Raw genomic sequence first — 13,376 nt, 5'->3', positions numbered from 1 at the left:
ATTAGAACAGATGCAATTGAAAGGAAAGGAAAAAGAAAAGAAAAAGGGTATTTAAATGAGGCATGATAACTGAGAGAACTAAGTATCACTTAACATATATGCTTAAGGTGGAAACAAAAAGTGCTGTTTAAAATGAGAGATAGAACACATACGATACATAAATTCATAATATATATACTTTTTGTTAAAACATATTTATATTTATATCTAATACTATGAAATGTCCATTCTCCTAGCTTTACTACTAATTTAAAGAATATCTTTCATCACATTCATAATTAGTGTTATTTATCAAAGACCTACAGTATCTAAAGACTCTGTTTAAGGCCGCGCTGATTGGCAATCGATACCTCCTTGGTAAAGGGGTTAAGTGTGTGTTTGCGTATGTGATGTTGTCATGTTTCCAAGCCAACAGATCATGTGACATTGTGTCAGGTTGGTGTGATGCTGTCAAGTTTCCATGGCACAAGATCACGTGACACAGAGAAATGTACGCGGTATAAAAAGGGAATCTTTAGAAACAGTAAGCCAATGTCATTCAGTTGATGTCATAGGGGTATATTGAAAATGGATCCAACTGAGATTCTGTCGGAGTTTACTGAGGATCAGAATAGTACAACTAACTCATCAAGCATTTTCAGAAATAATGAAAGCACGACTTCCATGAAAACCGAAAGTGAATCCAGCAGAAATAATTATTACGTCATAGATAAATCATTGATGGATATTTTGCTTAAAATCATTGTTTGTGGAATCATGCCACCGATGTGTGTCTTTGGAATCGTCGGAAATAGCCTGGCGTTAATAATTTTGTTCCGTCACAGACCAACTAGATCCACTACGATTTTGCTCATCGCCATTGCATTTGCCGATCTTGCCTTTATAGCATCAACAATCGTCAACGTTGTCAGTCTGATTATCAGGAGTTTCTATCCAGAACATGCCAAGGAGGTCTCGATGTCCCTCATCATTCCCTTCTCAGTGTATCTTAGTCCTCTTCCAGGAAGAATTTCCAACTGGTTAGTTACACTCATTTCCTTGGAACGCCTTGTCGCTGTAACCCGTCCACTCAAAGTTAAGCAAATTTGTACGAAGAAACTTACGCTTGCTTTGTCAATTGTGATTCCTTTGTCTGTCGCCATTCTCACAAGTCCAAAGCTTTGGCTTTATGAAGTCAAGGAGGTAACCCTTCCTGACGGTAATATAACGAAAATCATTACCCTCGGCTCTATTGGGAGACAGAAAGAACTCTTCGAGGTGTACTATGTTATTTCCGAAGCACTTTTACGATTTGTGCCGATGGGTTTAAGTGCCGTGTGCAATGCAATCATAATTGCCGTCCTATTTTTACAAGCGAAGTGGAGAAATCGGAAACAAAATTATACAGTAGGGCAACAACCAGCAGGAGATGAAAGACAAATAACGAAAACACTCCTCACTATCACCTGTGTGTTCATTATCTGTTTACTCCCGTCAACAATTTCGCGTTTAATGATTCTCTTCGACCCCAACAGCTCCCACGTCAATTACAGCTCCAATGTCCACACTTTGTTGACACTGATTGGACTGATTACTGAAAGTTTCAACTCATCCATAAACTTTGTGATCTATGTCACTATGAACAATGCGTATCGTCGACAGCTCTATCTTTTTTGTGGGAAGGAACTCGAAAAGAAGACTTGTACCGTCCCCAGAGCTGCTATCATGTCCACATCTTCCCTTTTTAAAGGCCACAACTCATCTACAGATGTTTCTACAACAGATTTATCAACAGAAGTTGAGAGTGGAGATGTTCACATCTGACAATCAATTTAACTTCTTTTTTATTGGTTTTTCTAATGTTGCAAGCTCGATAGTATGAACAATGGAGCGCCCTAAAACAAAAGCAGGAGCGGTGTGTACAGGAGAGGAACAGGAATGTATCGAAAACCAAAGTATGTATAGTTAATTGTGTCGTGTTGGTTGTTTTGAAATCTGACTTCAATGAATAAAATAATATATTCATTAAGTATTTCGATTTATCATTTTCTCATTTAAATTTGCTATTTTCACACTTGACGGCAATTATTGACAACAAAAGATTGTACAAGAGACACACAAGATATCAAGGCACCTTTAAAAACAAATCAAAGTTAGATACAGTACAAGGTGAATGAAATTGTACCATGCATCTGTTGCATGCTTCTAGGACTCGTCAGTGATGCTAACTGATGCTGAAAGAAATTCGAAAAGTTGGACCGAGAGGTGCAAAAGACCCCATCATTCTATAAATTTCATAAATTACAATGTTTGATTTCCATGAATTTCAAAATTGGAATTCAAAAGAACGTTAAGTACATGCATATGAATTAAAACGTGACTAGCACGTAACAATATTATCCCTCAGGTAAAGTTCATCAATGTCTACCACCTGCAATCTCAAGGATTATACTAAAGACACAAAAGATATTAGCAGCCTTCAAAACAAATTAAGAATAAGACAGTAGCGGTCGTCCAAGGCCTATTTATCATACAAAGGTTAAAATCTGATTCTGTGGTCATATTCGATTGTTTTAAATCCTAATTTCATTTTGAGGATAGAAATTTTACGGGATACAAACGAGAGTAAAGAGCCCTTAAAATGAACCTAGTTACAGATAGAGAATAGGATATGTTATCATACATTTGTTTTCTCCTTCTAGGAATCATTAGTTAAACCGCAGGTCCAAATTAGTGAAACCCAGAAAGTTTAGAATAAAAATAAATAAATAGATAAATAATAGGGAAGCGCATCACCTTAGTTGAATAATAAAATCGGTTAATTAAAAAAAAAAATGGGTTCTATTAATTGTTTTTTTGAAACCTGCTGAAAATCTGCTCCTTGTCAAAAGCATATTGACCCAACCTTGCTTGCATAAGTTAGTGTCCAACAACTGCTTCGTACCACAAGTAAAACAAATGCTAGTAGATTATGATATGTTAAATCGGCCACACGCTAAGGTTTTCATCAAAAAATGATTCCATATACAATCTTAATTGAAATGATTTTATAAAGATGCTTTCTGTTAAAAAGGAAAGGTCCCCATTTTAATCCTATCATATTATATTATCACACCCCTAAAATAGCCCTTATCAAACCGCAACTCTGCATTCAAACATTCAAGTCCGAACGATTAATGAACAATTAGCTCTATTTTGACCCGGGTCAATCGAAACACGAGCTTGTCCAAGAGTTAATTAACAGTGACCTCATTTTTACCGATGTCGATTGAAACGAGATCTTCTACAAGAGTCAATACGTATTAGCAAGTTTTAGGTTAATTGGGTGAAACAATAAGTCAGTAGATCGAAGACGTATTTCGGTTTTGTACTTACTTACGCATGTACATGTGTACTAATAGGAAACTATATGTTTTATCGTCGTGCCAATACCATCTTACTACCTTTAATTAAACAGCGTATAGACATATCAGACAAAGCAAACATTATTTAACTCTTATTAAGTCAGAGTTTCAAAGTTAACATGACCTATATAGGTATTTGGTAGATAATGTTTATCTTCAATATTAATTAAATCGTTACCACAGGACATACAGTGTTGACCTAAATAAACTGAGAACAATTATTGTATCTGTAACAGTTCTTACATGTGTACCAACAATAAAATATCCAAATAGATAGTAAACAGTAATATTAGATAGGATGTAATTAAAAGAATTCTTGAAAGGGAATAGAAAGGAATAAATAAACAAAATGAAATAGCAAACAGGCTAAAAATATCTTTATATAAGGTTGAAAGTAATCGCGTGTATGTGTATGGCTTTAATCAGGGAATAGGAGCGAGGACATCACAAGATCTCCGTTAGAACATCTACAATGTAAATGGAACTTGACAAGGAATTACAGATATAATCTAATCAAGATTTGACGTATCTTTCCAGCAGCATTTGAACGGAAACGTTGAGGTCAATATAATGAAGATAACATGTATGTTTGCCAAAGCCGGAATTTCTGACGATAAAAGAAATAAATTGCAAACGCCATACATTGTACAACTGAAATGAGATCAAATGCGTGCTTTGTAAAAATGACTGAAGTATACTACTAATAAGAAGCATTCATCGCCAGAGTCAAGCAATGAAATCACAAAAGTAAATAAGCCACATCTAGTAGTTTGTAAAAAATCAATTTAATCATAAAAAACAACAGAGATCGCAGCCGTAGTTCTAACTCAAACTCGACAAACAGAGAACAAAATCTAGAAAAAAAATATAGATTGGCATGATGATCATTGAAAAGAAAATCAAATATAATACAATGTGTAGTCAAAGAGTAAGGGTCTTCGGAGTTGATATCAGAGATTTAATTAACTCCTTGACACACATTAATGTGTGAAACAATACGTCAACGTAAGTATATTGCAGTGACATGATTACCAGTAGAACACTCGTCTTCTATGCAAGCATACAATAGCAATTACAATGCCAAATATAACGGGGTTACATGTAATTGGTTCACAAAATCAAACTAAATTTGATATCGCCATATAAACATAACCATAATTCTAACTCAAATTTGTTTTCTCAAATCCGATTAAACAATAGCGCTAAACATAAACTAAATATAGATACATGTATACATGGAGATCAATCGACAAGAACAATGGAAATAGGCCCAGGGTGTTCCGGAAGGGTAAACGTCGTCACACACTCAACTAAAGAACTTAAAAACACTTTACCTGTTCAGTCTATATCTTGAAAAAATTCTGTATTATCGAGTAGATCTGGATTGGTCGTATGTAAAATAACACTATTTTGACAAGAGAAACTGTAATGCCCTTGCCCTGTCTTGGGGAGAAGGGCCCTTATAACAAAAACAAACAAAACTGAAACTGAAGTTCTGAAATGGTATATATCTTGACAGAAGAGTTTTGGATGTTCAGGATTAATCAAAAGTTCTTTGGAACTTTGGATTTGATATTTTTATTTGTAACTGAACTTTACAAAGGGATTGGGCACAAGTTATACAACTTAGATAAAGCCCTTTCCCGATACATAATCATTACAACAAGATGGCATATTTACATATTTACAATAACTAAATTGAGAGAGAGAGAGAGAGAGAGAGAGAGAGAGAGAGAGAGAGAGAGAGAGTTACATATATATATATCCACCCAAGCATTTAGATAAGAACTTTGGAGATTTGAGTAAACCGTGTCAACACAAGACTGCATACCTGACTTAACAGAGCTCAGAAAGGTAGTACGAGATCGTAAAACATATGTACAATGTATGTTGTTACACCTCTATCAGTAAAGTATTCCCTGGGCAGACACGCCAAACCGATGAACATGAAAATGTTACAATGTGCGAGTAGAGTTTCGTTGATTGACAAAAGTCTGACTTCTTTAACAGAGAAATGCAAAAGATAGTGTTCACAGACGGGGATCATTGTGTTTGGATACTTTTACCTGCAAGCAACATCAACCCTATCATGTAGATTGCTGCATGTGTATTAGGGTCGTCAGTAAAAAAACAACATTTTAAGCTTATGCCATAATTCTTTAAAAAAAAAAGGATCATTAGAGATATTAACAATGCTAGTAAATTCAGCTCCAAAACAAATGTCATTAATTAAATGTTGTTCGTCGTACATTTATGGGCCTGGCTGAGGTCTAGCAGAAAATAATGACCATTAATGTCGTATTTTATGATTTTTTTTTTCATATAAACTATCATAATTAGCTTCATTATGTATATTTGATTATTTTGAAGATAGTAGGATTGATATCATAAAGATTGCGGCTTATTGATTTAATAGTCGTATGCATAATAATATGTTAACCGCCCAATATACTCGTCTTGATTTTATCTTTCTTTCTTTCTTTTTAAAAAAATGATTATCTAAATAAACTTCGGCATGGAACCCGAGGTCTTGTTAAAGTCTACGTGAATTAGACAGTAATTTTTGTAAATGCGATTGTCACATGGTATATGGGGATACGGAAAGTATTCGGACACCTCTCTATAAATATACAAATGTATCTAATAATGGTCTCGTATGTCAGTATATTGTTAAAAACACGTCAATACTGCCCACGATCGTAACTTCAATAATTGCATAAGCATTATCGTGTTTGTTATTTTCTATTATGTTAAGTCCCTTTATTAATTGGTGAAGTCTTGTATCTTAGTTAATGACAGATATTCGAATTATTTCAGTAACAATATCGGATTGGAATTTTATTTTCTCCAATGACCCACCCCCAGGTTGCAACAACAAACACCTATAGGTTGTTCACAACGCACCGGCCTCTGTACCAGTGATGTCATTTAATCATCAGATTTAATACATGTAACACACAAAGCAAAAGCCTTCTACTAGATTTACATCCTAAAAGATGTACAAAAATAACCTTAAAAAGACAAATTGCAAATTACAATATCATTTTTAAAACATTCAACCGTCCGCACTGACGATGAATTGTCCTGAACTGACTTGCTATTTTATTTTCTGATAATCCTACTGATCTACAAAATCAGCTTGATATATTTAGTGAATACTGTACTCGATGGAAATTAAAAGTTAATAGTGATAAAACAAAATGTATGGTGTTTTCAAAAGTAAGATTTGTCAATAGACATGTTTTCAAATTCGAAAATGTCGTAATTGAACGTGTGAACAAATTTACGTATCTTGGTACAGTATTTTCAAAGACATCTTCATTTAATGATGCCGAGAGTCAGAATATTAAAAAAGCCTCAATTGCGATGTATGATGTTTTGAAAAAAGGAAGAAAGTTGAATTTATCGACCAGGTGTATTTTTGAATTACTTAGTATTTGAAAAAATAGTGAAACCAATTTTGTTATACGGTTGTGAGATATGGGGTTTTACAAATATACAATCAATTGAGCGTTTTTATCTTAAATGTTGTAAATTACTATTAGGTTTGAAAAAAAGTACACCAAGTTACATGGTATATGGGTACAAACCCACTTGTAATTGACATAAAAATAAAGATGATTAATTATTGGTCAAATATGATTATATCAAAAGAAAGTAAATTGAATGTTGTAATGTATAATATGTTATATCATGTATTTATTAATGAAAATAGATTTGTTCCATACTGAAGTTTTATACAAAATATTTTAAATGATTGTGGTCTGATGTATATATGGAATTCTCAATTCCATAATAATTTGAACCCACAATGGGTTAAAGCTCAAGTTAAGCAGATATTGTGTGATCAATTTTTACAAAAATGGAATAATGACATTTTTAATTCATCGATGTCAGTCTGTTATAGAATGTATAAAAAAGAGTATAATTTTGAAAAATGTTTTGATATATTTAGTGACAACGACAGAATTTTGATGTGTAGATTTAGAACAAGTAATCATAAATTCATTGTGGAAACTGGTAGATGGAATAATGTAAATTATCAAAATAGAATTTGTCCTTATTGTGATACCAATGACATCGGTGATGAATTTCATTATCTATTAAAATGCCCATTTTTGACTTTGGAAAGAAAATTATATATTAATAAATACTATTATACGATACCAAATATTATAAAATTTTCACTGCTGATGAACTCTACAAATATCAAAACATTAAGAAATTTATGTAAATTTATCAAAGTTCTGTTTAAAAAAGTTATATAATTTGTCCTCCTTATATATTGTATTTGTTGAATGTTGTAAATATGTTTCTTTATACATTGAACTTTTGTAAAGAGATCGAATAAAGAAAGAAAGCTAGCTCATCAGCTGACCGTGCCTGTCATGCTCACACAGTGTGCCACCTGTTGGCCAGCCATTAGAGACAAATATTCCGTGCTAATTCCTTGAAGTCAACCGCGCGAAATATGATTTATTTGCTTCCATCTCCTCCTTTTTTTTTTTTTTTTTTAATTCATTTGTATTTTTCATTTACTTATTTATTTCTTGTTCTTGCTGAATGATTTTGAAACCAGTTTAATCGAAAACGGCGCCATCAGCAACGACTTTAGAAAACTTAATTAAAGGTCTATAAAGTCTTTTTAAGCAGCTTAACAATTGGAAATTAATTGTGAATACACAGAAACCAAAAAAGTAGACTTCATAAAGGGTGGTGGTACTAAGGATAACAAATGTTTCGATTCTAATGGCGAAAATATTGTGATAGCAGATAAATTCGGTTATTTGGGAGTTCCGTTTTAGATTTGAGAATATATCTTAGTTAAATAAGTAGTGGAGCAAGGCCGCAAACCAAATAGTTTTGTAACCACAAAAAAACAAAGCATTAGGGCGATGTTAGACCTTTATGAAAGGAGTTACATTTCGCTCGCTTAGGAAACACTTAAAGGCATTGAAATAGAAAAATGTAATGATGTAGGGTAGATAGGTTCGACTGCCTTTGGCTTGCGTACATACTTTTAGAAACATCAAATATTGTTTAAACAGCGAACTTCCAGTGTTAATTAGCGATATCTATAATTTGATCAACATTGCCAATATTTCACAAGAAGTGACAGAATTTTGAAAACAGTCTAACTTCAAGGATCACAACGCTTTATTGAAATCAAATGCATGTAGACAATTAATGAAATCTAACCATTTAGTCCCTTTAATTGTAAATGGCTAATTTCTAGATAAGAGACGTACACATCATGAATGGAAAACAACACGTATAAGTACAATCTATAAAACAATGGGAACAAATGGTTGGCTGAAAACAATGGACGAGTTGGTATTGTCTATATATGGAAAGCATCAACGGTTCTACAACTGGACGAACAGTTTGTAACTAAGTAACAGGAGGAAGATTCTCCACGACAGGTCGGAGGCGTTAGATTGACAGTAATGATGTCGACTGTATAGATAATGTGCCTCATTACAGACTTTTAAAGAAGTTATAATCATGTATCATAGGAATGGAACTCGTTAAGTAAATCGATATCTACGTTATGATAGAAAATGTTGTTGTTCATAAACAGGGCTACCTCTAAATGGCACGATGTATCACCAGGGAAATCATAAAGGTAAGATCTCACTCTGGTAAGATTTCACTCTATTAAGATTTCACTCTGGTAAGATCTCACTCTGGTAAGATTTCACTCTGGTAAGATCTCACTTTGGTAAGATCTCACTCTGGTAAGATTTCACTCTGGTAAGATCTCATTTTGGTAAGATCTCACTCTGGTAAGATTTAAATCTGGTAAGATCTCACTCTATTAAGATCTCACTATTGTAGATCTCACTCTGGTAAGATCTCGATCTGGTAAGATCTCACTCTGGTAAGATCTCACTCTGGTAAGATCTCTTTGTTAAGATCTCACTCTATTAAGATCTCACTCTGGTAAGATATCATTCTATTAAGATCTCACACTATTAAGATCTCACTCTGGTAAGATCTCACTCTATTAAGATCTCACTATGGTAAGATCTCGATCTGGTAAGCTCTAACTGTGGTAAGATCTCACTCTGGTAAGATCTCCCTCTATAAATATCTCACTCTGGTAAGATCTCCCTCTATTAAGATTTCACTCTGGTAAGATCTCTCTCTATTAAGATCTCCCTCTATTTAGATCTCACTCTGGTAAGATCTCTCTCTATTAAGATCTCACTCTGGAAAGATCTCACTCTATTAAGATCTCACTATGGTAAGATCTCACTCTGGTAAGATCTCCCTCTATAAAGATCTCACTCTGGTAAGATGTCTCTCTATTAAGATCTCACTCTATTAAGATATAACTCTGGTAAGATCTCCCTCTATTAAGATCTAACTCTGGTAAGATCTCCCTCTATTAAGATCTCACTATGGTAAGATCTCACTCTGGTAAGATCTCAGTCTATTAAGATCTCACTCTGGTAAGATCTCACTCTGGTAAGATCTCACTCTGGTAAGATCTAACTAAGAGATGCAAGCCCAGTCTGGATCATTTAACGAAACACATTGAAATGGTAGAATGCATTCAAAGGAGGGCCACAAAGCAGATTCCTAGACTGTGATCATTGCCATAGGAAGATTGGTTTGAGAAAATGGAGAAATTACTAACACTCAGCCTTAGCATCATCGTGTTGACCTGGTAGACATGTTGGGAAGTTTGACCGAAGAAAAAATTAAACGCTTGCTGGATTGTATTTGATGTATGTATATGAATTCATACAGAGAAGGTATAGGATGGGACAGCCACATTTACTTAGTAATCAGAATCATTTTACAAGCCCTCTGCATTTTCTCATATAAGAAGATCAAGAAACATGGCTATGCAAGTTTTTTTTTGTTTTTTTTTTAAAGATTTTGAATGTTATAACCCCATAGTATAAATCAGATTTTGTGAATTTTGAAATGTCAAATTACAATCTCAGGAAAGACCTCACTGCTACTGTTCCGAAGGTCAAGACAACTAGACACGGCAAGAAATTATTTCGTTTCGATACAGTCCTGGTGTGGAATAGTCTATACCGAACGGCATTAGAAAGGCTGAATCCTTTCCTGTCTTCGAGAGACAGGCTCCTGGGACCACTCGATATGTAGCTGAAATATATATAGTAACTAACAAGTCTTATTGTCTGTGGGTATGCCAGCCTAAGGTATTTTTCGGCATAGCCGTATAATATTCTTTTGGTCCCGGATATGATGCGACAGGTGGCGTTACTGGTCAAGATGATGTATGTGATTGGTCAATGTAGCGATAAATGCAAAATGCAGATATTCAGTTAAAAACGAAACAAGGTTAAGATTGAATGCAAGCTAAATAAATGGATGTATCTTTTTAAATGACACATTAATAAAATTATATTCCTGATCCAAATGCAGTCTTATTTTCACCAAAAATGATTCAAGCTGATATAATTTTGTTACCAGTGCTGAAACGCATTAGTTCGTTAATTAATTTCACCTGCAGTTTTACATTAAAACCACCAGCAAAACTATGCCGTTTATTTTTTTTAAGATATTTCTTGTTTAGTTTTATTTCTTAATGATTCTTATTTTTCTTTCGTGTTGGTTGATAACTTTTGTAATGCTATTTTGTTTCTTAAATGTTGTGTTGTTACTTTAGATTATACTTAATAAATATATATACATTTTGTAATTAGTATCTAGTCATTTTTAGTTTTGCTATATTGACATACATGTGCTAATGTTAGACTGTGACATGTTTTATATTGATTTATACTGTTGCACGAAATTTATGAAATCTGAAATCACCCCGTGTTATTTTACTATCTATTTCAGCTATTTTTGGTACACGGTACTATTGTGATGTTATTATTAATCTTAGATTGTTATACATATTGTCGTAAGAATAATCCTATTGAGCTAAAGTTGTATTGTTAAATGAAAATTCTTGTATCATCTTGTATCTTGTATTTACATTGGTAAAACTCTATCTTATAAATATATATATATATATACACACACGTCCTGTAAATATAAAAGATGTATTTATATATATAGCGCATATTGCATTTCGACCTAAAGGAGACCGTTTTCAAAATAGAAAAAAAAATCAAAAATAGAGTTTTTTAATACAAACATTCAACCTATAATATATAAATATTCTTATATGCGAAAATGTGTTTAATTGTAATGGATATTTCGTTGTATCAACAACAGGTTCCTTTTTTCATATTTTGTTATGTTTCTTATAACCATTTCATCATTAATTTAACTAGGAATTAGACCCTTTAACATTGTACGTTCAACATTGATATGGACAATCATGCATTAAAGTCAGTTTTAAGGATTATTATGAATATTTCCTCCTTTGACAATCTAATGACCAAGTAATCTGTTTGAAGTTTATATAATGTTAATTATCAAGTAAAAATATATATATTTGTTGAAATAGAAAATTTAGTAGAAAAATAAGTAAAATAAACCATTTACTATGTAAGTAAAAATAAAATGTAAACAAACTGCCACGTCGAAGAAAGAGGGTAGCATTCCTGTTTAATATGTCGATTTTAGTTTAATTAATACGGTGTTGATTGGCTACACATGACGATCTATTTTGGTACTGTGGATTTAGTTTAAATAGAACGGTCAACCAGACAAAAATTAGATAAATATAGAGTTACCAAAAACAAGAGCTACAATTGAATCAGAGTTAAAGAGTTTTCGACACATCGGGTATTTCTCCATTTTCTGTTAGCCCAATCCCATAAATGTTGGCTGACACAGGTTTCCACCTCGATCGCCTTACAAAGCTGTTTATCTATTTTTGGCCAGTAGGGGGATATTGCTGCTGGCTGAAAATTTTTAATGAGATAGGTGGTCACGTGGTCCGACGCGTCATCTGGTTCACCTCACCAATACCACTATGCTAGAATCTGCCTTGTTATATGAATTTATAGAGGGAAACTTCAAAGAGCCCCATATTATTTTGTAAACATTGAAAGCAATGACAGTGAATGTCCTGATTTTATCATCTTACATGTTTAGATTTTCTTTCCACACCTCATGTCTGTAATTGTATAATCAGAATAGTGGACCAGCGGACAATATCATAACCTTGGTAATTTACTATTATCACATGTCATCTTCTTTTTTTTTAATTTTAAAAACTCAAATAATGGCATATACACTATAGGTCTACTCAGAGGTGTAAATATCACATATGTGATATATACATCTCTGGTCTACTATACAGTGAGGCGACAAAATGATCTCACTTGTGCAGTCTTTTTACGGTGATTGATTTTCCTAGCCTTGTTAACCATTTTATTTTTGGCATAATTTGGTAAGATTTTATACACTTTTAAGAACATGTTTTACGCTTTCCTGGCGTAATATTAACATAAAAGTATCAATTTCTTAATTTTGCAAGATAAAGATTTGATAAAAATGCAGTAGTTTGATATACTGTTGTCTCATCCTGATGTAATTTGATTAGATAGTATGTTATCACAGAACTGATTTTTTTTTTATCTAAGACGATACATGGGTTTTTTGTACATCGAACTTTGAGGATTTACTTTTTACATATTAAATCAAGAATTTTTAAATATTGGTTGAAATTAAAGCGTCCAAATTATTATTATTTTTTTTACTCAGAGCATGTTATGACGACATGTTGGAAACTAAAGATCATTGGATTCTTTATTTAAATCAGGAACTTTGAACTGTCAGTCTTGGGTATACGTTTGAAGAAATCAGTTACAGTTCAGATCAATTTTACATTAATGTATTCAAACAACGTCCTTTTTTTGACAATTTCCTTAAAGAATGTTTTATGAAGGTTATGAAGGAAATGTATTTGATGTGGTAAAAATGTTACGCAGACATTCATATTGATTTGATTAAAACATATCATTTTAAATACCCTATTATGTTTAAACGTATTCAGTTACTCAAAGTAGAATATATTCATTTTTAATGATTAATTCTCTGTTTCCCTGT

The 13,376-nt window shown here is 33.0% G+C and overlaps 1 protein-coding gene across 1 annotated transcript; it reads left to right on the top strand.

Annotated features, from left to right (window-relative positions):
• The first annotated feature begins 567 nt into the window (after nt 1-567).
• On the top strand, nt 568-1,803 carry LOC117332176 (FMRFamide receptor-like). The gene has a single exon (XM_033891061.1). The coding sequence runs from the start codon at nt 568-570 to the stop codon at nt 1,801-1,803; it is 1,236 nt and encodes a 411-aa protein (XP_033746952.1).
• Nucleotides 1,804-13,376: the final 11,573 nt, after the last annotated feature.

This window comes from Pecten maximus, chromosome 8 (assembly GCF_902652985.1).
Source record: "Pecten maximus chromosome 8, xPecMax1.1, whole genome shotgun sequence".
NCBI lineage: Eukaryota > Metazoa > Mollusca > Bivalvia > Pectinida > Pectinidae > Pecten > Pecten maximus.
This window is presented reverse-complemented; position numbering and strand designations above follow the sequence as displayed.